The 24,878-nt window shown below is 52.9% G+C and overlaps 1 protein-coding gene across 2 annotated transcripts; it reads right to left on the reverse strand.

Moving 5' to 3' along the window:
- Positions 1-622: 622 nt before the first annotated feature.
- Positions 623-19,395, reverse strand: CCDC9 (coiled-coil domain containing 9). Of its 2 annotated transcripts, none has more exons than XM_081869039.1 (14): positions 19,249-19,395; positions 18,945-19,049; positions 16,647-16,805; positions 16,284-16,541; positions 16,120-16,203; positions 15,829-16,005; positions 14,461-14,660; positions 13,934-13,980; positions 10,885-11,026; positions 10,647-10,749; positions 7,581-7,947; positions 6,381-6,554; positions 6,213-6,277; positions 623-1,207 (listed from the first exon to the last, which is right to left on the reverse strand). In XM_081869039.1, exons 1-14 carry the CDS (start codon positions 19,249-19,251, stop codon positions 1,187-1,189), a joined length of 1,905 nt encoding a protein of 634 aa, XP_081725165.1. In that variant the 5' UTR covers positions 19,252-19,395; the 3' UTR covers positions 623-1,186. The 2 variants fall into 2 exon arrangements, with proteins under 2 accessions (XP_081725165.1, XP_081725164.1); XM_081869038.1 differs by having other exon boundaries at positions 15,829-16,008.
- Between the last annotated feature and the right edge of the window lie 5,483 nt (positions 19,396-24,878).

Consider the following 24,878-nt stretch of genomic DNA (forward strand, 5'->3'; position numbering starts at 1 on the left):
TCCGACTCAACACCAGGAAGAACTTTCCGATGGGTCAGCGGTGGCCTCTCCTTCCATGGAGGTTTTTAAGCAGAGGTTGGGTGGCCAATCTGTCTGGGATGCTTTAGCTGAGATTCCTGGAAGAGAGGGTTGGACTAGATGACCCCTGGGGTCCCTTCCAAGTCTATGGGTCTATGAATTAATTGTTGCTATTAGCCTTCTACTGTGCTATTATCTCCCTTGGTGGGTCAGGAGAGGGGGGGCTTGGAGGGGTCGCCCACCTGCAGCAAGAACCTCCATGCTCAGATCCACTCTACCACTGGGGGGGGGCAGGGCAAGTTGCCTCCAGACCCACAGCTGGGTGGGCTTCCTCCAGGCACCTCCCAGCCCCTCTCAAGGGGAAAATAGGGGGCTGGACCTTCCAGAGTGGCCAGCAAGCCCATAGCCATACTTGGGGAGATTCTCACCCTACATTTTCCTGCCCAAGAGATGCAGTCCCAGCTATTTAAAAACATGGCACGCTGAATCCAGCCCAAGGCATCCGGCGACACCCCCACCCCACCCCCTGGAGAGGAAGACCCCTCCTCCTAAGAAAACACCCGCCCCCCAGATTCACTCTAGCAAGGGAGGACAAGGCAGAAAGTCGCTGGAAAGGCTTTATTGACAGGAAACCCTTTCATTTGCACATGATATGGGGCAGCGCCACAGACAGCCCTCACCCCAGCAGAGGGGGCAGCCCCTCCTAACACAAGGAGCTGCCGTCGCTCCCCCCTACCAGACTGGGGGCCTTGCTCTCCCCACCCTCAGAGCCCCCCAATCCTGGAAACGGCATAAAAGAGCGATGCACAGAAGGGGGACGATGACAACAGGGACTGCAAGGGGTGCAAAGCAAAGTCCCCCCCTTGAAAAATGTGCCTCATCTGGCAGGGGTCAGCAACAGCCTCACATGCAGCTGGGGGGGGCACTTTCCCCACCTGCCAGGTGACTTGCGTGAACAGCAGCAAAAGGCATTGGGGCGGGGCGGGGGCTGGCGTCCCCCCACTCATTGTATTGGAGGCTGTGGAAAGGAGTGGTCCAAGCAGGCAGATTACAGGGGGGGGCTGCAGATCCCACCCCCTCCATGGAGGAAGCTGCTCTGGCTCCGAACTCTCAGGACTTGCCCCACAACCCGGGGTGAACAGAGCGACAGGGAATGTCCTCCTGGACCTCAGGCCTCCTCCGTCTGCTCCTGGGGGGGCGGGAGGGAAAGAAAATCAGTCACAAGTAGGGGGGGAGGACAGGTCCCACCTGAGACCCCCCCCCGACATGCACACACACACACCTGGGTGCAGGTGAGCCAGGCAGAGAAGGGACAGGCCAGTGGAGAGGAAGAGACCCATTAAAAAAAACACACCAGCCCCCCATTTGGTGTTTCTTGACTTTTGCCTTGAAATTCAACATGCATTTTAGTCTTTGCTGGGAGTTTGGGCTTTGTTTTGATCTGGGGCGGGCCCAAAACAAGCAAGCCCCCGCCCAAAGTGAATAATGAAATAATCACGGTACGAGAGCCTTCTTCAAATATCTGAAAGGCTGAAAATGGAGCGAGCTGCTCCAGAAGGGAGAACTCGAACCCATGGCTTCCAGTGGCAAGGAGGGAGATTCCGACTAAATATCAGGAAGGGAACATTCCGAGAGTCAGAGGCATCCAGAGGAGAAGGGGCTCCCTGGGAGGGCGGTGGGCTCTCCTTCGATGGAGGCCTTTAAGCAGGGCTCGGACACCAACGTGCCAGGGATTATTTCTCTGCGACTGGGGTTGGGCAAGATGGACTTTGGGCCCCTTCCAAGGCCGCAATTCTGCGAACTGGGGGCAAAAACTCCAAAAGAATGATCAAGAGCCATTGAAGGCTCTCCATCCCCTGTGGGAGGGGAAGGTCTTTGCGGGAAATTTTCTGAAGAGCAAGCCCTGCCCTCTGCTCTTGCCAAAGCCAAATGCTCTTGAAATTCAGGTACAAGGAAGGCGTGGGAGGGAGAGACAAGGGCCACTTCCTCTTCCCAGGTAAAAAGGGATTATCATTAATTCTGTTGGGAGCCACCCAGAGTGGCTGGGGAAACTCAGTCAGGTGGGTGGGGTATAAATAATAATAATAATAATAATAATAATAATAATAATAATAATAATAATAATAATTATTATTATTATTATTATTATTAGCATTATCCTCCTGCAGGCGAATAAAGATGACCTGAATGGGCTTGTCTTGCAGTGCCCTGCTTTCCCAGCAGAGGGCAGCATCCCCCTTTCAACTGCACAGCTGAAGAAACATGGAACTGCAGGGCTGGGTGGGACACGGGGGGGGGGGGTCATCCAGCCCAACCCCCACAATGCAGGAATTGCAACTGAGGAGAGGGACGTCCCGTCAGGCCCAAGGCAACTGCCTGCCCTTTCCCAAACATGCAGCAGCATCCCTTTGCTCTCTCCCCCCCCAAAAGAAACTCCTACTGGAGGGGGTCTCCCCTCTGCCACAGCCCATGAATCAAGCCAGCGGGCATTCCTGAGACAGAGAACCTGGGCGGGGGGGGGTCACCCCAAGGCAGTGGGGGCTGCATGCACAGAAGAGGAGAAAAGCCCAGAGAGAAGCGTCAGAGAGAAAGAGAAAAGGTTTAATGCAGCAAACAGAAGCAGAGAAACAGACAAGGACTTTCCCCAACCGGCAGCTAGACGTAGCTCCTGCCCCCCCCCCCTGAAGAGCAGCCTGCAGGATCAGGCCCTTGGCCCAGCTGGCCCAACAGGCAGCCCTCACAGTGGCTAATTCCCCATAGAGATAGACTGCCCCAGGAGCTGGAGGTTCCATTCGCACATCAGAAGAGCCCGGCTGCCGGATCTGGGCCAGCCTCCTGTTCTCATAGTGGCCCACCAGGTGCCCCAATGGGAAACCTGCGGGCAGGATCCGACCACGAGAGCAACACTCGCCCTTCCTGCGGCTTCCAGCAATGGGTCTTCGGAAGCAGTGCTCAGGCTGGATTTGATGTAAATCAAATCGATTTAAATCACGATTTAAATCACTAGTCAGTAAGACTTGATTTAAATCTCTAGTCAGTTAAGACCCAATTTAAATCATTTTTTTTTTACAGAAAGACTCATTCTTGCTGGTATAATCTTAATATTTACAACCAGGTTTCACTTTTGGAATAATAAATTTTCAGAGTGGTTTTTACAGTTATATGAAAAATGACTGATTTGGTTCTCCTATTAGAAATACCTTGACAAATAATTATGAAATTCTGGTGAGGTTTCATAAGTTAACTGTTGATATTTGGACAACTTTTTTGCTGTACTTGATTGGAGGGAGAAAACATAATCATTTCCTTAATAACAATTTATTTAACTAAAACAATAACATTATAGCATGTTTATCCATGTTTGTTAACTGATGTGGCTAATTTTTTTTTAAAAAAAAACTTAGACTGAGTTTTAGCACCCATGAAAAACTTAAAACAAATCCTTATTTCCTGATGAATCTTTGGACTATAATGTAACTTAAATAGAAAACTACCTTTAGAAAGATTTTCCCTCCCAAAGCATTTTATTTTAAAAATCTGATTTATATTTTTTAAAATCCTATTTTTTTTAAAAAAATCTTTTTTTAATGAAATCATTGATTTTTATCCACCCTGACATTGCTCCTTCTGACTGTGGGGAGCAGTGCATAAGAGCCACGGGGGCTGGCAGTCAGCAACAGCCGCCTCCCCCCACTTCCCGCGATGCCAAGGCCACCATGCTTCCATGCCAACACTAAAAGGCTGACGGAGACCTGGATTTGGCAGGGGGGTGGGCTAGATGACCCCTGGGTATCCCTGCCAACTCTACAATTTTGTGATTCTATGAAGCTGCTCAGAGCCCTTGGGACGCACCAAGACCCCCCCCAAAGAATGGGCTTCTGGCCAGACCCCCCCCCCTTTTTCCAAGTGTCAGGGTAGGATCTGGAAAACCAAAATTCAAATCCACCCCCAGCCAAGAAGCTCATGGGGTGTGACTTTGGTCCAGTCGCTGCCTCTGGCCCAACCCACCTCCCAAGGTCGTGGGGGGGGGATTGAATGGTGGGGGGAGACCCACCTCCAGCTCCTTGGAGAAAAAGGCAAGGAATAAGTTAATAGAAATAAATGTGATCCCTGAATGTGGCTTTCTACTTGTGTGTCTGAAGAATCTACTCCCCGCCTCTCCCTGCTTTGACTAATTGCACAACTTTTCCGTGGGGGGAAGTGGCCAGGATTCCACCAGGGAAGGGGCTGGGGAATTCCTACAGAGACTTTCCAGCCTCCTTCCCTTCCGCCCTTCTTTCCCAGAATTGCAGCCCCTCCTCGCTTTGGACCCCAACTCACTCCCACCAGCTCTGGCCACCCTCTTCACACCTGTGGGCTGGAGCGGGGGAAGGAATGAATGAATAAATATATTATTATTATTATTATTATTATTATTATTATTATTATTATTATTTCTACCCCGCCCATCTGGCTGGGTTTCCCCAGCCACTCTGGGTGGCTTCCAACAAAATATTAAAATACAGTAGTCTGTCAAACATTAAAAGTTCCCTAAATAGGGCTGCCTTCAGATGTCTTCTAAAGGGGGGGACATGGGGGGGTCCTGCCCCGATCCCTGCATTCCTGGCCCAGCACAAAGGCCGCTGTGCCCATTTCCCAGGCCACTTGAATGTTGCCAGGGAGGAGGAAGAGCAAAATCCTCGTTTGGAGGGGAAATGCTTATGATAACATTATGCTGTTTTAAATGTGCATTTTATATCTGACTTCACTTAGCAATTTTTTTAAAAAAAAAAGTTGAAGATTTTTTTTGTTAACTTTGTTTGCGTCAGATATGTATTCTGTCACTGACCTCCTTTGCAATGTTTTATTTTGAAATCTTTAAAGGTAATATTTTACTTTTCTGTTAGTTATGTTGCTTTGACTGTATACTCTAGATTTGACTTTCTTTAGAAATGTTTGATTCTGGATTGTTTTCATTGATGTTTCAATATGCTGCAAACTCCTTTGAGATTTTTCTTAAAAACATAAAGCAGTATAGAAATGAAAAAAATAAATAATGCACAACAAAAGCCCCTTCAGGAATGCCCCCCCCCCAGCTGCTCAATTTTGCCCATGGGGGACCTTGCCCTGGGTGGCGCAAAGAGGAGGGTGATGCAGACCCCTAAAACAACCCCCCACGGGACTACCCCTTCCTTCCCTTCTCTCCCCCTCCCCTTTTTGTGAAGATTCCCCGCTCTGGGATCCCAGCTGGTTCTCCCCGGTCTCCTCGCTGGCCCAAGTGGGACTAATTTAGCCAGCTAGCCCTGGGGATCACCTAGTGTTTATTGGATGGATTTCCCCCCTAAATTGATTTTTGATTTTATTGTTATTTACGCTTTATACCATATTTTATGGGGACGTGGGTGGCAATGTATGTTAAACCACAGAGCCTAGGGCTTGCCGATCAGAAGGTTGGCGGTTCGAATCCCTGCAACAGCGTGAGCTCCCATTGCTACCCCTGCTCCTGCCAACCTAGCAGTTCGAAAGCACGTCGAAAGTGCAAGTAGATAAATAGGTACCGCTCCGGCGGGAAGGTAAACGGCGTTTCCGTGCGCTGCTCTGCTTCGCCAGAAGCGGCTTAGTCCTGCTGGCCACATGACCCGGAAGCTGTGCACCGGCTCCCTCGGCCAGTAAAGCGAGATGAGCGCCGCAACCCCAGAGGCGGCCACAACTGGACCTAATGGTCAGGGGTCCCTTTACCTTTACCATATTTTATGCTGGGTTTTTTGTAGCATCAATTAAGTGTTTTAAATTTGTTGTTAGCTGCCCTGATCCCAGTTTCCTGAACCGGGAAGCGCAGGGTATAAATTATTATTATTATTATTATTATTATTATTATTACCACCACCATTCGAGGCAGAGCTGCTTCCCCGCAGGCAGATAGTCTATAGTTCGACCCTCAACAACAGCATTTCCAGGTGGGGCTGGGAGAGACCCACCCCCCCAGCCTGAAACCCCAGATAGCCGCTGCTGCCAGGAAGTGGGGCAGAGGGGTCAGCCCGGCCATACAGAGAGGAGGACAGGCGCATGCAAGGGGCGAGAAGAGGGAGCAGCCAGGAGGTGGCGCCGCAGAGCCAGTGCAGGGAGACAGAGAGGTCCTTGCGCCCCATGCCAGGGCCGCCCAACAGGGAGGGCGCCCGCTAGAGCCCGCTGGGGGGCAGCTTACAGAAACGCACCCGCTGGAAACCGGTGATCTCCACCGCGCCGGACGCAGCTGCCAGGTCCTGCTCCATGGCCGCGCCTGGGGGGGGGGGAGAGAAGAAAGAGGGCTTCAGTCCCCGAGGGAGAGCCAGGTCTGGCAGAGAGGGGGGGCTGGGGGGGTCCTCCCTTGCCCCTCGCAGCACCTGGCTCTCCAGGCTCCTGGGCAGCCTCCCCTCCTCCGGGGGCCACAACTTCTGGGTCCTCCTCTTCTTTTTCCTCTTTTGCCACAGCTGGGGGGGGCACTACGGGTCCAGGAGGGGCCGCCCCTTCCGCTTGAGGGGAACCCTGCTCAGCTGGAGGGTCTGGGGGCTTCGTCCCTGCAGAAAGAGAAAGAAGATGGTATAGCTGCACAAGGTGGGGGGGGAAACAGAGGATTTCCCACCCCCCTCAGTTACTTTATGCGCTGGGAGGACCCAAACCGAGTTCTGACCAGGGTGGATAAAAATCAGTAATTTAAAAACAAAACAAAAAAATCTGATTTTTTAAATTTAATTTTGATTTTTAAAATTTAAAATGGATTTTTTTTAAAATAAAATGCTTCTGGAGGAAAAATCTTTCTAAAGATAATTTTCTTTTTATGTTCCATTTAAGCCCAAAGGCTATTCAATAGGATATAAGGATTTGCTTTAATTTCTCATGTGTGCTAAAACTCGGCCTAAGTTGTTTTTAAACCACATGCTATAATGTTATTGCTTCAATTGTTTCAATTGTTATTAAGGAAACTATTATCTTTCTCCCTCCAATCAAGTACAGTCAAACCTCGGTTTACAGACGCTTTGGGTTGCGCCTTTTCGGGTTGCGCACAGCGCTGAACCCTGGAGTACCAGAATAGGTTATTTCTGGGTTTGGGCGCTTTGCAAATGCACAGAAGCGTCGAATCGCAGCCCATGCGTCCGCAGATGCGGTGCTGCGGGTTGCAAACGTGCCTCCCACACAGATCACATTCGCAACCCAAGCGTCTACTGTACAGTAGAAAAGCTGTCCAGATATAAACATGTAACTTATTAAACCTCACAATTTCATAATTATCTATCAAGGTATTTCTAATAGTAGAACCAAATCAGTCATTTTTGATATAACCGTAAAAACCACTCTGAAAATTTGTTATTCCAAAAGTGAAAACTTCCTCTGGTTGTAAATGTTAAAATTAAACAAGCAAGAATGAGTCTTTCTGTTTAAAAAAATGATTTAAATCAAGTTGTGCTGATTAGAGATTTAAATTTGTCATTTAAATCGATTTGGTTGAAATCAAATCCACCCTGGTTCTGACCCATGTGAACAGCAGCGCTTGGGACCCAGGACCCCTGAGCTGGACCCCCACGCCACCCCGCTTGGCTCCTCACCTGCCGTGGGGGGCGGCCCCTCCCCAGGGGCGGCCAGGGGGTTCTTGGGGGGGGTTGCCCGGGGCGAGCTGAGCTCCATCTCCTCTCCCCAGTCAGAGACGGGGCAGTAGCCCTCAGCCGGCGAGAAGGGGGTGAGCGGCTTCCCCTCTGCGCTGGGGGTCTCTGCCTGGGGGGCAGGCATGGTCAGAGAGAGCTGCCCGTTTCGCCCCGGGGGCCGGGGGGCCAAGCCAGGCCCTTCCTCCTCCTCCGGCTGGCTGCCGCTGCCTTCGGCCTCCTCCTCCTCTCCCTCGCTGACGTCCTCCCACTGATCTTCCTCCTCCTCCTCTTCCTCCTTCTCCCCAGCGCTGGGGGAGGCGGGGGGCCCCGCCTGCAGAAGAAGAAGGACAAGGCCGGGGGTCGGCGGGCAAAGGCCGGGCGCTTCAAAGAACCACACAAGAGAGGCACGGAAGGCAGGACCCAAACCCATGGCTACAAATTCATAAAGCACAGAATTGCAGAGCTGGAAAGGGACCCCCAGAGGCCATCCATTCCAACCCCCTACAATGCAGGAAGCTTCGCTAAAGCATTCAGGGTAGAAATGGCAAGATTCTGACTCAACATTAGAAAGAACTTTCTGAGGATAAACAGCTGATGGCGGCGGAAGGGGAAACCCAGTCAGGTGGGCAGGTACAAATAGTAAATTATTATTATTTTATTATTACTATTGGACTCTTTCCTTCCTCAGAGGCTTTTAAGTGGAGGTTGGATGGCCATCAGCCATAGATGCTTCAGCTGAGACTCCTGCCTTGCAGGGGGTGGACTAGATGGCACCTTGGGGTCCCTCCCAGCCCCTACAGCCTATCATTCCCTGGTCCTGTGCTGCTTAGTGGCAGCGACTACGATCGAGAGATGTCCTTCTCGCTTTAGGACAGTGGTTCTCCAAGTACGCGGCAGGAAGAGTCGAGGGCAAGCAGAGAAACATTTAAGCATTTCAGTGCAGTCTAGTCCAGTGTTTCCCAACCTTTTTTGGGCAAAGGCACACTTGTTTCATGAAAAAAATCTCGAGGCACACCACCATTAGAAAATGTTTAAAAAATTAACTCTGTGCCTATATTGACTATATATAAAGTAACTCTCTTTAATAGGAATCAAATAAACACAAAGAAAGTATTTTATAATTACTTTATTATGAAATAGTAAGTACCGTATTTTTCGTCCCATAGGACGCTCCGTCCCATAGGACGCACCTACTTTTTTGAGGGGGGAAATAAAGGAAAAAAAATTTTCCTTTATTTCCCCCCAAAAAAACCAGGTCGGGGAACAGTGGGATGGCGGTGCTGCGCCTCCCCGCTGTCCCCCGAGCTTGTGGGGCTGGCCCATGTCTGCCTGGCGCGAGGGGCGCTCTGCTTCAGGGCGCCCCGCGCGTCCGGCGGCAGGCTACAGTCCGCAGCATGGGGAACCCTCTGTTTCAGGGCGCCCCATGCGCCCCCCGGGTGCGCAAGGCTTGCCAACACGAGCGCGGAGCACGGGGCGTCCTCCGAAGGGCGCCCCGTGCTCCGCGCTGCCAGCTGCCGCCCGCAAGCCTTGCGTTCCTGGGGGGAGATCCCCCGGGTGCGCAAGGCTGGCCAACACCAGCGCGGAGCACGGGGCGTCCTCCGAAGGGCGCCCCGTGCTCCGCGCTGCCAGCTGACGCCCGCAAGCCTTGCGCTCTCGGGGGGAGGTCCCCCGGGTGCACAGGGCTGGCCTACAACAGCGCGGAGCACGGGGCGATGGGATGTGGGAGGGAGCTCGCTCCCCGCCCCGCGTGTGCTCGCCGCCGCCGCCCCGCCTCTCGCCGCCCGACTCGGCCGCCTCCCTCCCACGGCACACCAGGCAATGTCTCACGGCACACTAGTGTGCCGCGGAACACTGGTTGGGAAACACTGGTCTAGTCTACAGAATTCGTTCCGGGAGTCCATTCAACTTCCAAAACGTTCAGAAACCAAAGCGCGGCTTCTGATTAGCTGCATGAAGCTCCTGCAGCCAATCAGAAGGCCAGTCAGACGTTCGGCTTCCAAAAAGAGTTTGCAAACTGGAAGAGTCACATCTGGGTTTTTGCGGCGCTCGGGAGCCAAAACGTACGGGAACTAAGCTGTTCGGAAACCAAAGTATGACTATATACTATAAAAAAATTTTTGTATTTGCAAGACATGGATAGCCATTTTTTCAAAATGCATCAAGTGATATTATTATTATTATTATTATTATTATTATTATTATTATTAATCTGAGAACAATTCTAGTTGTCTTTCCTGATGTATTTCTTATTAAAAGGTTGGTGTGGCACAATCGTGGAAGATTGCCTTCAGCGCCAACCTTGTGGATATGAGCACTGCAAGTGCATTGCGGGGGGTCAGACTGTTAGTATTCCTGCTCCATGAGTGCAGTCATGGGATTGTTGTCTGTCACATGACATGATATGTTTTGACTCCACCAAGTGGGAAGTGACGGAGACAGGATGTTTGTGTTACTGTGTTCCGTGAAGGGGGACTATTGTCCTTTGTTCTTTTTCTCTTTGCTGTCTGATGCTAGAGAGAGAGGGAGCCATGTTGCAGTGCTCTGTGTGTGTTTATATGTAAATGAAGTAGATTAGCCAAAATGCTGAGTTGCTGAGGGTCTGTCATGCATGCTGCACAAACTCTGCGGATCCCTAAGTGTGCCGGTGTCTGTTGGCATCGGTCGCTGTGATGTTCGGGATGAAGAAAGATTGTGAAGCTCCTGAACGATCGGCCAGGAGGGAGGGAACATGCCAGTCGGGCATTCCAGGGTCCTACTCGAGTGTAGGCTGAGCTCCGGACACAGACTAGATGGCTCTTGGAATCCCAAATCTAGAATTCTATGGTTCTTCAGCTGTGATTCTTGCCTGGCGGGGGGGGGCTGGATTAGATGATACCCTGGGTGCCCCTCCCAACTCTTAAGATTCAATCGGATTGTTATTCTGAAAGGGGGGCCCAGAGAAAAGAGTTTGAGACCCACTCTTTAGGGGAAGCCAATGGAAGAGCAAGACCCCACCCCCCAAAAAACCCCTCCCGTCCCATCCTGTCTGACCTGCTGGGCGGCAGCCCTGTCTGCCTCCTCCTGCTCTGGGGCTCGATCCGCTGCAGGCGCTAGCTGCTGCTCCTCCTGCTCCTCCCAGCGATCGTCATGCATGCTGGCAGGAGAGAGACCCGCAGTTAAGACTCGCCCCGACAGCTGAACCAGGAGGGAGATGCCAGCCCCCACCCCCCAGGGGGAGAATCAGGGGGTCAGGGGACTGCCCCACTGATCTCCGCAAAGGCAGCCTCACCTGTAGGGCTTGGGGGGTCCCGCTCCCCCTCCTCTTCGCCTGCCTCCTCCTCCACGGCCACGGCCCTTCCTGCGTCGCTCTGGCTGCGGCTCGGCCAGGAACTGCCCAAAAGTGGGGGGCTTGGGGGGCCGCCTGGGCTCATCTGTGGGGAAGAGGAAGGAAGGAAGGAAGGAAGGAGTCAGGCGGGCAGAGAGCAGCCAAGGAGAGCTGCAAAAAGCTGGTTACTTTTTCTTCTGCCAGCAAATGGTTAAAGAATGGCAGTCTCTGATTGGCTGTGGTTCCAGGAGGGAGGGCTTAAAAGGAGGGGCCTCGGAGGGAGAGTGTTACAGTGGTACCTCAGGTTAAGAACTTACAGTGGTACCTCGAAAGACGAATGCCTCGAAAGACGAAAAACTCGCAAAACGAAAGAGTTTTTCGTTTTTTGAGTTGCTTTGCAAGACGGATTTCCCTATGGGCTTGCTTCACAAGACGGAAACGTCTTGCAAGTTTGTTTCCTGTGCATTCACTTCGAGGAGCAACTCATAGCACGCGGTGTGGTAGCCTTTTTTGAGGTTTTTGAAGACTTTGGTGATTTTTGAAGCTTTTCCAAAGTCCGTGCTTCGCAAGACGAAAAAACTCGCAAAACGAAAAAACTCGCGTAACGAATTAATTTTGTCTTGCGAGGCACCACTGTAATTCATTCCGGAGGTCTGTTCTCAACCTGAAACTGTTCTTAACCTGAGACACCACTTTAGCTAATGAGGCCTACTGCTGCCGCCACGCCGCCGGAGCACGATTTCTGTTCTTATCCTGAAGCAAAGTTCTTACCCTGAGGTAATATTTCTGGGTTAGCGGAGCCTGTAACCTGAAGCGTCTGTAACCCGAGGTAACACTGTAGTTGAGTGGAGGTGGGTGAGGAGGGAGGTTGGAGAGGGAGATAGGAAAGGAGTCAGGCTGACATATAAAGTGTAAAGGTCAAGGGACCCCTGACCGTTAGGTCCAGTCGTGGCCGACTCTGGGGTTGCGGCGCTCATCTTGCTTTGTTGGCCAAGGGAGCCGGCGTACAGCTTCCGGGTCATGTGGCCAACATGACTAAGCCGCTTCTGGCGAACCAGAGCAGCGCACGGAAACGCCGTTTACCTTCCCGCTGGAGCGGTACCTATTTATCTACTTGCACTTTGATGTGCTTTTGAACTGCTAGGTTGGCAGTATATATAAAGTGTGATTTACCATAAATCAGGGGTCAGCAAGGCTTACTGAGCATGGGCTGGATCACTCCTGCGGAGATACTCCATGGGACAGACCAGGGCAGCACCAGAAATCACTTCTGCGCATGCCCAGATGCCGGCAATTGCGCACAGAAGCGGTTTCTGGCACTGCAAACATGAGCAGACGCGATTTCCGGCGTCTGGGCTTGGGCAGAAGTGATTTCCGGAGCCACAGAAGGGAGTTCCCGTGCCGTGCTGCAGCGGTTTAGTGCAGCGCGCAGGGACTTGCTGAGCAGGTGGCTCAGTTTGGGGATGGCTCATGGGCCACTTCTGGCTCATGGGCCTAAGGCTGCTGACCTCTGCCATAAATAAAGAGGTCTTAAAAGGATTAAGGGACACGGGAGTGGAAGTTTCCCTCATACACTCCAAGCTGGTACAAAAAGAGACGGCCTAACGGTCCAAGCTTCAAAATGCCAGTTTTCAAAATGAGGCAAGTCAAATATTTCGGTCCCGTCCCAAGGGGTGGAAATATACAGCCTGATTGAAGCAAGGCAAAGGTCCTTCAAGAGGGGCCTAGACCCTCCACAAAAAGAGAAAGAAGAGCTTTTCTGAGGGGACAGGGATATTGTCCTCCATTTCTTCCTCCTTTTAGCCCCCATGCTGCTCCTTGACATGACTGGGTGAAGAAAGAGCAGCCAGACCTCCCATGAGCTAAAAGGAAAGCAAGAAAAGGAGGGGGGAGGAGACACCTGTCCTGAAGCGGAGCAGTCTGTCCTGCGGGTCCTTGAGGAGGCGGGGGGGAAAGGGGGGGCCAGGGAGGAGCTCTGAGAAGGGACTAACCACTATAAATCAGGGTTAATTTAGGTACATTTTTCCTACTGAGTTCCTATCGCCACTGTATACCGTATTTTTCACTCCATAAGACGCATCTAGTTTTTAGAGGAGGTAAACAAGGGAAAAAATATTCTGAACGAAACAGTGGATGTATGATTTTTGTGGTTCATGCGGTGGCCACAGACATGCTATGTGATCTGATGATGAATTTGGGGTGACCCAATGCAAAAATCCTGAGGATCCATGGGCTTTTACCTCTCCAATCCCAGGCAGCCTCCTTAATGCTAGCGTCCCTTATCTCCCTTCCCAATCGCTTGCCGATTAGCAGCTTTGTTTCAACACCCCCCTTCCCTCTTCCCCCCCCCCCAAAAGCACAATCTGCTTTTTGCTCCTGGGCAATTCGGCTCCGGGGACCACACATTTGCTCCATAAGACGCAAAGACATTTCCCCTTACTTTTTAGGAGGAAAAAAGTGCGTCTTATGGAGCCAAAAATACGGTGTTTCCTGCTTGCGACACAACTAATCACGCTGGGGGCGGGGAGCGGCGCCGCAGAAAATGAGCTGCTTGGCGGGTGCGCAACTCCCCCAACGCTGTTATGGCTGGCGCGTGCTCCCACCCGCAGTGGCGTGGGGGGAGCGGCTGCTCACTCTGACAGCCCCCAAGAATGGAACTGCTGGGCCGATGGTGAGTGTGCCAAGAGAGAGGGCTCTGGGTGCCCACTCTGGCGCACGTGCCATGGGTTCACCACCACTGCCATAGACTATTACTTAAACCACCTCAGGAGTGGGATTTGTTAAAGGAGGGGGGGGGTAACTGAAGGAAAGTGCCACCTGAGAAAGGAACCAAACTAGAAACCCAAAACCTCTGAAAACGACTTGAAGTTAATTAGTGTATTATTAAATATTGAAGTGAGAGTGGGCAGGTCGGCCTGAGCGGTGACTGAGGCGCCCGAGCTCATCGCAGGGGTCTGCGCCCAGGAGCCCACCCAGAGGGTCTCCCCAAAGCCCCTTCAAATTTTCTCCTTACCATGCCTGCCGCCGCTTGGACCGCTGGGCTTGGCACCCTCTTTAAACCTGGGAAAGGGAAAGGAGAACGGTGAGGAGGATCAGCCAGGGGTTGGGCTGGATGACCCTTCGGGGTCCCAATTCTACAATTCTGAGTTTCCAAGAGGCTGCTCAGAGCCCTTGGAAGGCACAAAAGCCCTCCAAAAAGGGGGTTCTGCCCAGCCCAGGCCCCCACTTCCAAGTGGAAATGGCCAGGACTCCTCTTTGCCTTCTGCAATGTTTCATTGCTGATTTTTTCTTAGGGATGATTTTATTGCTTTGTAAACTGTTTTGAAATTTTGTTTTTTAAACACAATTTTATGAAGCAGATAAATAAAGGGCCCCCCTCCCCCCTGCATTCCCTGCTCTGCAAGTGAGTGGGGCCCAGGGTCCCCCAGTCCCATCCCCCACTGAAAGCATGAGTACGATCTGCTCCCCCCCACCAGACCAGAATTCCCCCCCATGAAAGCCCCAAGGCCCCCCCCTCCTCCTCCCACCCCCCCGACTTACGCGGCCTCCATCTTCTGGGCGTCCCACTCGCGGCGCCACTCCCCGGTGGGCTGGCGGTGCCTGGCCAGGCGTTGCTGGTCAATCTGCTCCCGCTCCTGCTTCCACCGGACATACTCTGCGCGCTCCCGGCCCGTCATGGAGAGCGTCATGTCCAAGGGGGACGCAACCGGAACCCCCCGGCGCCGGGCGCCACCGCGACCCTGCCAGGGAGAGCCAGTTCTCAAGCAGAGGTCGGACCCCTGCGCTGCCCGGGGTGGGCTGGATGACCACTGGGGCCAAGGGCAAAGAGGAGCCGACAGGTGGAGGGAACCTCTTGCTGCAAGGATGCAGCCCCCAAAACCAGGAGAGCTGCAAAGGGGGGGGGGGTCCGGGGCACCGAGCCAGGCCCCTTTATTTATTCCAGGGCAGGGAACCTTTCACAGGAGAGGACCACATTTTCTGGGGGCCGCCTCTCCCAAGAGCCACATGCCACGGGTGGGGTCAAAAGCGGGCACAGCATCAGATGCCCATTTGAGCTTCAGGCATCTCTCCTCACGCCCAGCTGACCAGCAAACGCTCCAGCTGAGAGTGGGGCCAATGAAGGGAGGGGCCCCCCAGAGGGCCAGGTGGAGAGGGCCAGGGGACCACACGGCACACCCACATCCCTGGGGCAGAAACACATCCTCTCCACCTGCCGGCAGCCCCTTCCCTTCTGGGATGGTGTTCCGTATAGTGGAACCTTGGTTCTCAAAATTAATCCATTCCAGGAGTCCGTTTGACTCCCAAAATCATTTGAAAACCAAGGCGCGGCTTCCGATTGGCTGCAAGAGCTTCAAGCAGAAGCCGCGCCGGACGTTCGACCTCCAAAAAACGTTCAAAAACCGGAACACTTACCGTATTTTTCCATGTATAACACGCCTCCATGTATAAGATGCCCCCTATTTGGGGGGACTCCAAATTGAGAAAATGGTGGGAGACTGTATCTGTGTATAAGATGACCCACAATTTTGGATGCATTTTTTCAATAAAAAAACCTAGTCTTATACACAGGAAAGTACGGCACGTCCAGGTTGTCGGCATTTGGGAGCCAAAGCATACAAGTACCAAGGCGTTTGATAACCAAGTTACAATTGTACATAGTACACTTAGCATTAAGACTTATTACGTATAAGTTACTGTAAGTTTAAGTGAAGTCTGCTGCAAGTGGGTTTCTTACGGACAGGCCCAATCCTGAATGTATGGGATTTGTGCCCATTCTGCAAAGCTCTGCTGGATGAAACGCAATGGCCTCTGGTCTATTTTGGGGGGATCCTGCAACGTGTTTAAGGTGTTACTCTGCCAACTCCACTGGACTCTACCCTGGATCAACGGCAGAATTTGGCCACGTACCGGGGGCGACCACTGCTTGCCCTGCTCCATGCCTGTCTTGACCTTCTCAAAGTCGGCGCCCCCCCAGTTGCGGACATGGCGCCGGCTGCCCTCCCGCCGGTCGGTCTCGGCAAAGGCGCCGCTGCGCCGTGGGTCGTCCAGGAAGTTCCGGATGGGATTCTTCTCCTGGGCCCCGTCCTGCTGGGAGAGAGAGGGGGGAGACCCCCAGGTCCAGGCCAGACCACAGACTCTTGCCCCATACGGACCCCCCCTCTCAGCAGCACAAGCCCCCTCCCCACCCCCCAGACTCACCCGCTGGCTGCGTTCGTACTCCGCAATCTTCTCCATCTCCTCATTCATCTTCTCAATGTTTTGCCGGCGACGCTCTTCCCATTCCTGCCCAAGGAAGTGGGGCTCAGAGAGGGGGGTCTGGTCTCCCCACATCCCACCCCCTCCCTCGGCCCGAGACCCCTCACCTTGGACCTCCGGTCAGGCCCGGTGTCGCCAGCGGGGCCCCCCCGGCCCCTGGCCCTCTGTCCACGGGCCCCTCGCCCTCCCCCCCGCCTGCTGGCCCCTGGGCCGTCCGGGCCGGCCCCTTCCCATCGGGGCTGTTCCGGGGGTCCCTCAGCTCGGGGGGAGCGGGGGCCTGGGTAGGGGGCACCTCGGGGGGAGCCCCGGGGGGTGGCTGGGCTGGGGCGGAAGGGCTTCCTGTCGCTGCTGATCAGACGTTTTTCCTGCGGGGAGACAGAAGTGGAAAAGGGATGAGGGGTGAGCCCCCGTTGCCCCCCTCCCCAGCCACGCCCCCACCCTTCTGCCTCTCCCCCCCCCACAGCACCCACCTCTGGGGACAGCAAGACCTGCACTGTCAGGGTGGGGGCGTCCAGCTCTCCCCGCCGGCGTTCTGGGCCCTCCCCCTCGGCAGAGCGGGGGTGGCGATGATGGACCCCCGTCACGGCAATGCCCTCCTGCTCAGCCTTCTTGCGGTCTTCTTCTATCTCCTGGGGGGGGGGAGGAGAGAAGAGTGCGTCAGGTGGGGAGGCAGGCAGCCCACCCCCCAAGAAATCACAGGCCTCTCGGGGGACCCTCCCCCCGGCAAGCTGCATCTTCGGGGCAGTCAATTCCAACGGCAGAGCAGGAGAGTCTATGGGGAAGGGGCTGCCTCAGAAGGCAGCGGCCTCTCCTTCCTGCCAGGGGTTCCTGAACTGTGTTCCCTGCAATGCATGATCTTTGAAGGTGGTGGACGCCCCTTCTCAGGAAGCCTTAGAGCAGAGGGACCCTGGCCCAGATCCCCAGGGATTCTTTAGGCGCGACTGCTGTGCAATGGGAGAGATTTTACTTTCTTGGGCTCCATGATCACTGCAGATGGTGACAGCAGCCACAAAACTAAAAGACGCCTGCTCCTTGGAAGAAAGGCGATGGCAAACCTAGACAGCATCTTAAAAAGCAGAGACCTCACCTTGCCAACAAAGGTCCGTATAGTTAAAGCCATGGTTTTCCCAGTACAGTGGTACCTCGGGTTAAGAACTTACCGTATCTCTTGCTCTATAAGACTCACTTTTCCCCTCCTAGAAAGTACAGTGGTGCCTCGCAAGACGAAATTAATCCGTTCCGTGAGGCTCTTCGTATAGCGGTTTTTCGTCTTGCGAAGCAAGCCCATTGACAGCTTAGCGGATTAGCGCTATTAGCGGTTTAGCGGCTTTTAGCGGATCAGCTGATAAGCGGCTTAGGGCTTAGGAAAAGGGGGGGGAAGGGGAAAAAACCCGCAGGAACTCGCAAGACATTTCGTCTTGCAAAGCAAGCCCATAGGGAAATTCGTTTTGCGAAGCGCCTCCAAAATGGAAAACCCTTTCGTCTAGCGGGTTTTCCGTCTTGTGAGGCGTTCGTCTTGCGGGGCACCACTGTAAGGGGAAATGTGTGTGCGTCTTATGGAGCGAATGCAGGCTGCACAGCTATCCCAGGAGCCAGAACAGCAAGAGGGATCGTTGCTTTCGCTGTGCAGAGATCCCTCTTGCTGTTCTGGCTTCTGAGATTCAGAGTGTTTTTTTCTTGTTTTCCTCCTCCAAAAACTAGGTGTGCCTTGTGGTCTGGTGTGTCTTATAGAGAGAAAAATATGTTAAGTGTTGCCAAGCCTGGGACAGAACCACGTGTCACTCCACCGTGTCACTTCTTTTCAGGGTGGTGAGATGTTGATTAGTGGTCTTTTGGGACAGTCCATTAGGATTGCCATATCTTGAAGAGCAAAAAAGAGGCCCAACCGGTACAGTGGTACCTCAGGTTAAGGACTTAATTTGTTCTGGAGGTCCGTTCTTAACCTGAATCTGTTCTTAATCTGCAGCACCACTTTAGCTAATGTGGCCTCTTGCTGCTGCCATGCAGCTGGAGCACAATTTCTGTTCCCATCCTGAAGCAAAGTTCTTAACCTGAAGCACTATTTCTGGGTTAGTGGAGTCTGTAACCTGAAGCGTATGTAACCCAAGGTACCACTGTAGTGATGTATGGAAGTGAGAGCTGGACCATAAAGAAGGCAGATCGCCGAAGAATTGCTGCTTTTGAATTCTGGTGCTGGAGGAGACTCTTGAGAGTCCCACGGACTGCAAGAAGATCCAACCTCTCCATTCTGAAGGAAATCAGCCCTGAGTGCTGACTGGAAGGACAGATCCTGAAGCTGAGGCTCCAAGACTTTGGCCACCTCATGAGAAGAGAAGACTCCCTGGAAAGGACCCTGATGTTGGGAAAGATGGAGGGCCCAAGGAGAAGGGGACGACAGAGGACCAGATGGTGGGACAGTGTTCTCGGAGCTACCAGCATGAGGGAGGCAGTGGAAGACAGGAGGGCCTGGCGTGCTCGGGTCCAGGGGGTCACGAAGAGGCGGATAGCACTAAACAATAGCAGCTGTGCCATGGCAGGGGGTTCGGCTAGGACCCCTGGGTGCCCCTTCCAGCTCTGCCCTGCCTGGCCGCCCCTGGCAAGGTCACGCGAAGCCACGGCGCCCGGGCCTCGCTAAGCCGCTTAGCCGGACGACGCCTCTTCCTCCGCCCGGATTAGCCGCCCGAGGGACTCTGCGCACGTGCAGAGCGCCAGGCTCCCCCGCCCGCCCCGCGCGGCCCCGGAATCCGGATCCAGCTGCCGCGTCTCACCTGGTAGCGCTTGATGAGCGCCTGGTTCTTGCGCCGCAGGGCCTCGATCCGCTTGTCCAGCTCGGCGTCTTTCTCCTCCTTCGACTTCAGGTCCAAGGAAGCGGACTGGGGGGGGGGAGAAAGAGAGATCAGGGGGCGCCTCCTCCTGCTGCTGCTGCGCCCCCGGAGCCGGAGCGGGCGCCCCGTCGGGCAGGACCAGCAACGCGGAGGCGCCCCCGGCCCGGGACAGGCGCCGGTCCGGCCCGCAGGAGCCTCGGCGGCGAAGGCGCCGCTCCCCCCCCGCCGCCGCCCTTCCTCCCCTCACCATCGCGCCCGAAGGGGCGTCCGGAGACGCCGCGTCCGGAGAAGGGACCCAGGCGTCCGGGCGCTGCCTCCCCCGCCGCCCTCCCCCACCGGGAGACGCGGAAACTCGGCCGCTCCGCCCTCCCCGCCCCCACGTGGGTCCCTCTTCCGCTTCCTTCCCACGGGCGGGGGGGAGGGGCTGGTCACGTGGCTCCCGCCCCACCCCCATTCCCGGGACAGGCGGCTGCGCAGAAGGGCGCGGAGGTTGCGCCGCGCATCTTCCCGTGCGCGCGATCCTCCGCGTCCCTTGCGCCCAGGCTCGGAGCTGCTGGTGGGGTGCGGAGAGGGGAGCCCCGCAGCGAGGTTGGGGGCGGCAGGCGCGGGGGCCGGGCCAGGAGCTTCTCCCTCGGAGCCGCGATCCTGGGACCGGCGCCCGTCCCTCCATCGTGGGCGGATCGGGCGCAGAACAGTGGCCCGGGGCAGCCTCCGTGGCCTCACAACCTTAGATTTGGAGAGTGGGAGTGGGATCCCGAGGGTCATCCATCCCAACCCCCGTAAGGCTGGACCCTCAGACGGGGGCGCATCCGAAACCTCCGTGGATGGAGAGTCCGAGGGAGTCGGGGGGGGGGAGCATCAGGGCTCCTCCACTGCACCAGTTTCACACCAGAACTGGGCAAACTGGCCATTGTGGGGACAACCCTTTCGCAATTTCTGCCAGAGTTTTTGTTTGGATTCATTGTAATTGTTCGTGTATTTATTACATTTAAATGCCACCCGCCATCCGAAGGTCACAGGGTGGTTGGCAACATAATAACATAATAACAAAAAACAATGAATTGCCCCTCCCCAGTCGCATTTAAGAGGCCATAGATTGTTTAATCCAGTGGTGGCCAAGCTTGGCCCTCCAGCTGTTTTGAGACTACAACTCCCATCATCCCTAGCTAACAGGACCAGTAGTCAGGGATGATGGAAATTGTAGTCCCCAAACAGCTGGAGGGCCGAGTTTGGCCACCACTGGTTAATCAGATTTTCCTCTTCCCTCCCAGTCCCTTTTTCCTTGTATGCCGTCGTTTCTTTGTGTGGTTGCGCTTTAGATTGTAAGCCCACAATGCAGGGACCTTGTTTTGGCTGCATTTTAAACTGCCCTGGAAGATTTTTCAGCTGAAAAGGAGCAGGGGACAAATGCTCTCAATAATAAGCATAAGAATAACTTAATTCATCCGAAGTTTGGGGAGGGAGCATGGGGACAAATAAAGGAGCCAGTGGCTCTCAGAGGAGAATCCCAGGACAAAGAAACATTTAAAGATCTCAGTGCTGTACAGTCCAGCATCAAAATATTTACCTTTATTTGCAAAATATGGCCAGATGTCTTTTCAAAAGGGGGGAGCAAAAGCACCAAGTGAGACTGAGGATGACCCAAGTTCTGATCCAGATTCAAACCCAGCGCTGGGGGAGATCCCTTTATCCTTATATTTGGGGGATGAATCACGTTCTTGGGTAGCTGCAATATTCTATAATTTCTGAATGTCCCAGGGATAGTGTCATCAAGCAGTTGTTCCCTTTCGTTTTCTTATTAATAAAAAAGTTGTTGTGGCACGAGCAAATTTTTATTCTGACAGTGTGGCCCAGAGAAGAACCACAATATCCTAAACCCCAAATTATATATATTTTAGAATCACAATGTCCTAACCAAAAAATATATACATTTTTAGACGCCAGGCGAAAACGTTCTTCTTTGACAAGGCCTTGGGCTGATTAATATTCCCCAGCCTTTTAAATGTATTTGTGGGAAGGGGGGGGTGTTGTTGTTTTCATTTTAACTGTTTACTTGTGTTTCTACCTTGTATTTTACCCCGTCAGCCGCCCTGAGTGTGTGATAAAGGTTGGCATTTAGGGAAGTTTTTTTATGTTGTTTTGTCGTGCTTTTAATATTCTGTTGGGAGCTGCCCAGAGTGGCTGGGGAATAAATAAAATAATAAATAACATATTAATAATAATATTATTATTAAAATCAATATTGGCAACACTTCCTGGTGAGTCTTGCCTTGCGCTGCCGTTTCAGACCACAAGATGGCAGCATCCGTCAGCAAGGATTCCCTCTGTGCCAGGGCAAGGCGGCTGGCAGAGAGGCTGGCGCAGGGCGTCTTCCTTGGCTGCCCCCTGATCTGCTCCCCCACCAAGAAAGTGCGCCTGAGATTCCCCCCCCCCCATATTCCATGGTGTTCTGGGAAGCGGGAGGGGGCACCTGTGGCACATCAGGAAGCAACATCATTATACGAGAGGCAATGTGACGCAGTGGTTAGAGCAGTGATGGCCAAACTCGGCCCGCCAGCTGTTTTGGGACTACAATTCCCATCATCCCTGAGCACTGGTCCTGCTAGCTAGGGACGATGGGAGTTGCATTCCCAAAACAGCTGGAGGGCCAAGTTTTGCCATCACTGGGTTAGAGTGCTGGATGAGGACCTGGGAAACCAGGGTTCAAATCACCACTTGGCACTCACTGGCTCCACGAATTTGGGCCTCTCAGCCTGACCAACCTCACAGGGTTGCTTTTTCCTTGGAGGAAAAAGTGGGGTGTGGATTGAGATGATAAATGCAGAGGCAGGATTTGATTTTTGGTGGACTATTGTTCCAACCTTGATGGCAGAAAGTGAGGAGGAATTAAAGAACCTTTAAATGAGGGTGAAAGAGGAGAGCGCAAAATATGGTCTGAAGCTCAACATCAAAAAAAACCAAAGATCCTGGCCACTGGGCCCATCACCTCCCGGCAAATAGAAGGGAAAGAAATGGAGGCAGTGAGAGATTTTACTTTCTTGGGCTCCATGATCACTGCAGATGGTGACAGCATCCACAAAATTAAAAGACGCCTGCTTCTTGGGAGAAAAGCAATGACAAACCCAGACAGCATCTTAAAAAGCAGAGACATCACCTTGCCAACAAAGGTCCATATAGTTCAAGCTCTGGTTTTCCCAGTAGTGATGTATGGAAGTGAGAGTGGGACCATCAAGAAGGCTGATCGCCGAAGAATGGATCCTTTTGAATTCTGGTGCTGGAGGAGACTCTTGAGAGTCCCATGGACTGCAAGAAGATCAAACCTCTCCATTCTGAAGGAAATCAGCCCTGAGTGCTCCCTGGAAGGACAGATCCTGAAGCTGAGGCTCCAAGACTTTGGCCACCTCATGAGAAGAGAAGACTCCCTGGAAAAGACCCTGATGTTGGGAAAGATGGAGGGCACAAGGAGAAGGGGACGATGGAGGACGAGATGGTGGGACAGTGTTCTTGAAGCTACCAGCATGAGGGAGGCAGTGGAAGACAGGAGGGCCCGGCATGCTCTGGTCCAGGGGGGCACGAAGAGGCGGACACGACTAAACAACAACAACAAATTGTTCCAAGCTGGGTCTCTGCAAGTTTCCCCCCCCCCCTGTGACTTTAAGGCAGCTCTGCTGCTCCCCAGTCCTCCAGATAACAAGTCCCGCACCCCCTGCAGCTGGCGTGGGTCCCTCTCCCCCCAGGGGCCGGGGCTTGGGTTCCGATTCCTCACCACTGTCTTCCCACAGTGGTCTTTGCAGCAGGCCAGTTGCTGCCTCAGTTTCCCATGTGAGGAATTGCAGGGAAGGAATTGCACATGAAAAGGGAGAGGCCAGGCAGTGGGGTTTGATGTCGCAGGCTGTGAATGGGCACCCCCATGCCAAGGGCACCCAAAGCGACTCACAGCAGCCACAGGGGCCATGGGGACCCCTCTTCCCTGGCACCTTGTCTCTCCTGGGGAACAGGCAGGTGCCTCCCCCCCAAGATGCCCCCGGCAGGGCTGGGTGCCAGCCTCCCCTCTCCTCTGAACTGTGTCTAGCCAGGCTTCTCGAAGGGCAACAAGGCCTCTGCCCGAAACATGGTTGTTGTATAGCTCTTCTTTTCTTCATATCTATGTACTTAGGCCTAAGATTAAGGATTTTTTTTGCTTTGTTTTGTCATGTAGAATTCATTCTGTGTTTGCCAAATTGCTGGGTTTTGTCATTTTTTAATTTATTGACGTGCTCTGTGTCTTATATATTTGTATTTCCAATGCTCTGTATTTGGTTGTTTTCAGTGTTTGCTGTAAGCAGTTTTGTGTGCAGCTTGGGGTGGGAAAGTGGCATCTAAGTATTATTATTATTATTATTATTATTATTATTATTATTATTATTATTATTATTATTATTATTATTTTATACCCCCCCCCATCTGGCTGGGTTTCCCCAGCCACTCTGGGCGGCTTCCAACAAAAGATTAAAAATACATTAAAACATCAGTCATTAAAAACTTCCCTAAACAGGGCTGCCTTCAGATGTCTTAATAATAATAATAATAATAATAATAATTTATTAAACTTATGAGGAACCGTTGAAGGATCTGGCTATGTTTATCCTGGAAAAGAAAAGACTGAGAGGAAACATGATAGCTATCTTCACATATCCCAAGGGTTACCACATGGAAGGGGGAGTAAGCTAATAATAATGATGATGATGATGAGGATGATGAGGATGATGATGATTTATTGCGTATACCCCGCCCATCTGACTGAGTTTCCCTAGCCACTCTGGGTGGTTCCCAACAAAATTAAATGCACGATAAAACCATCAAACCTTAAAAACTTCCCTAAAGAGGGCTGTCTTCAGATGTCTTCTAAAGGTCAGATTTCTTTCCTTGGCATCTGGTGGGAGGGCGTTCCTGCCTGGTTACCAAGAAGGAAATTCCAACTCAGCACCAGGAAGTACATAAATATGTAAAAACTTTCTGATAGCAAGAGCTGTTCCGCAGTGGGTCGGCAGGTGGCGCCCTCCCCTTCCTCGGAGGGTTCTCAGCAGAGCTTGGCTGGCCTTGGAGCCTGAAACTGAGATTCCTGCATTGCAGAGAGATGGAAGACCTTCCGCAGCCCGTCCACTTCCACGATTCTACGATTCTGGGAAACTGTTGTCAGAATTGTTCTTGTTGTGAATATGCCGCCCCTCTGATTGGTTGCCCCAGCCAGTCGGGGTGGCTTGCAGCAAAATATAAAAAGACAATGAAACATTGAACATTTGAAACTTCCCTATCCAGGGCTGCCTTCAGATGGTGTCCCTTGAGGGATACAGGGGTACCTCGGTTTTCAAACATCATCTGTTCTGGAATACTGTTCGACTTCCAAAACGTTCCAAAAACAAAGCGTACATTTCTGGAAGCATTTACGTCCGAAAAACTCCACACGGAAGCCGCGTGGCACATTCAGCTTCCAAAAGCATTCGAAAACCTAAGCAGTTACTTCTGGGTTTTTGGCATTCGAAAGCCGAAATGTTCGACTTCTGAGACATTCGGAAACTGAGGTCCCACTGTTCACGGACGAGGCCATTTAGGAGGAGAAGTCCGGCAGCACCTTTGCACCCTGGGAGAGAAAGGCAGTGGCTTCTCGGAGCTTTGCCTGGGGGCAACGAGGGGGCTGGGCAAGAGGCCGCTTTGGGCTGGCCCACCCGCCTGGCAAGGTGAGGCAAGCGCCTCAGGCGGCAGAATCCACAGAGACAGCGGATCCCATGTAGACCTTTATTACCCCCTTGCTCCTGATGTGGGTCTACACTCTCCCCTGGGGAGGAAGGGAGGCATGATTCTGTGTTTGCTTCACAGACTCATAGTATTGTAGCGTTG

The sequence above is a fragment of the Podarcis erhardii genome (genome assembly GCF_964252035.2).
Source record: "Podarcis erhardii genome assembly, chromosome: 7".
In the NCBI taxonomy this organism is placed as follows: Eukaryota; Metazoa; Chordata; class Lepidosauria; order Squamata; family Lacertidae; genus Podarcis; species Podarcis erhardii.

Coding starts and splice junctions, on each gene's coding strand:
- CCDC9 (XM_081869038.1), bottom strand. Junction 16,806..18,944: donor CGCTCATCAAGCGCTACCAG/GTGAGACGCGGC, acceptor CCCCCCCCCCAG/GAGATAGAAGAAGACCGCAA. Junction 16,009..16,119: donor AGTACGAACGCAGCCAGCGG/GTGAGTCTGGGG, acceptor TCTCTCTCCCAG/CAGGACGGGGCCCAGGAGAA.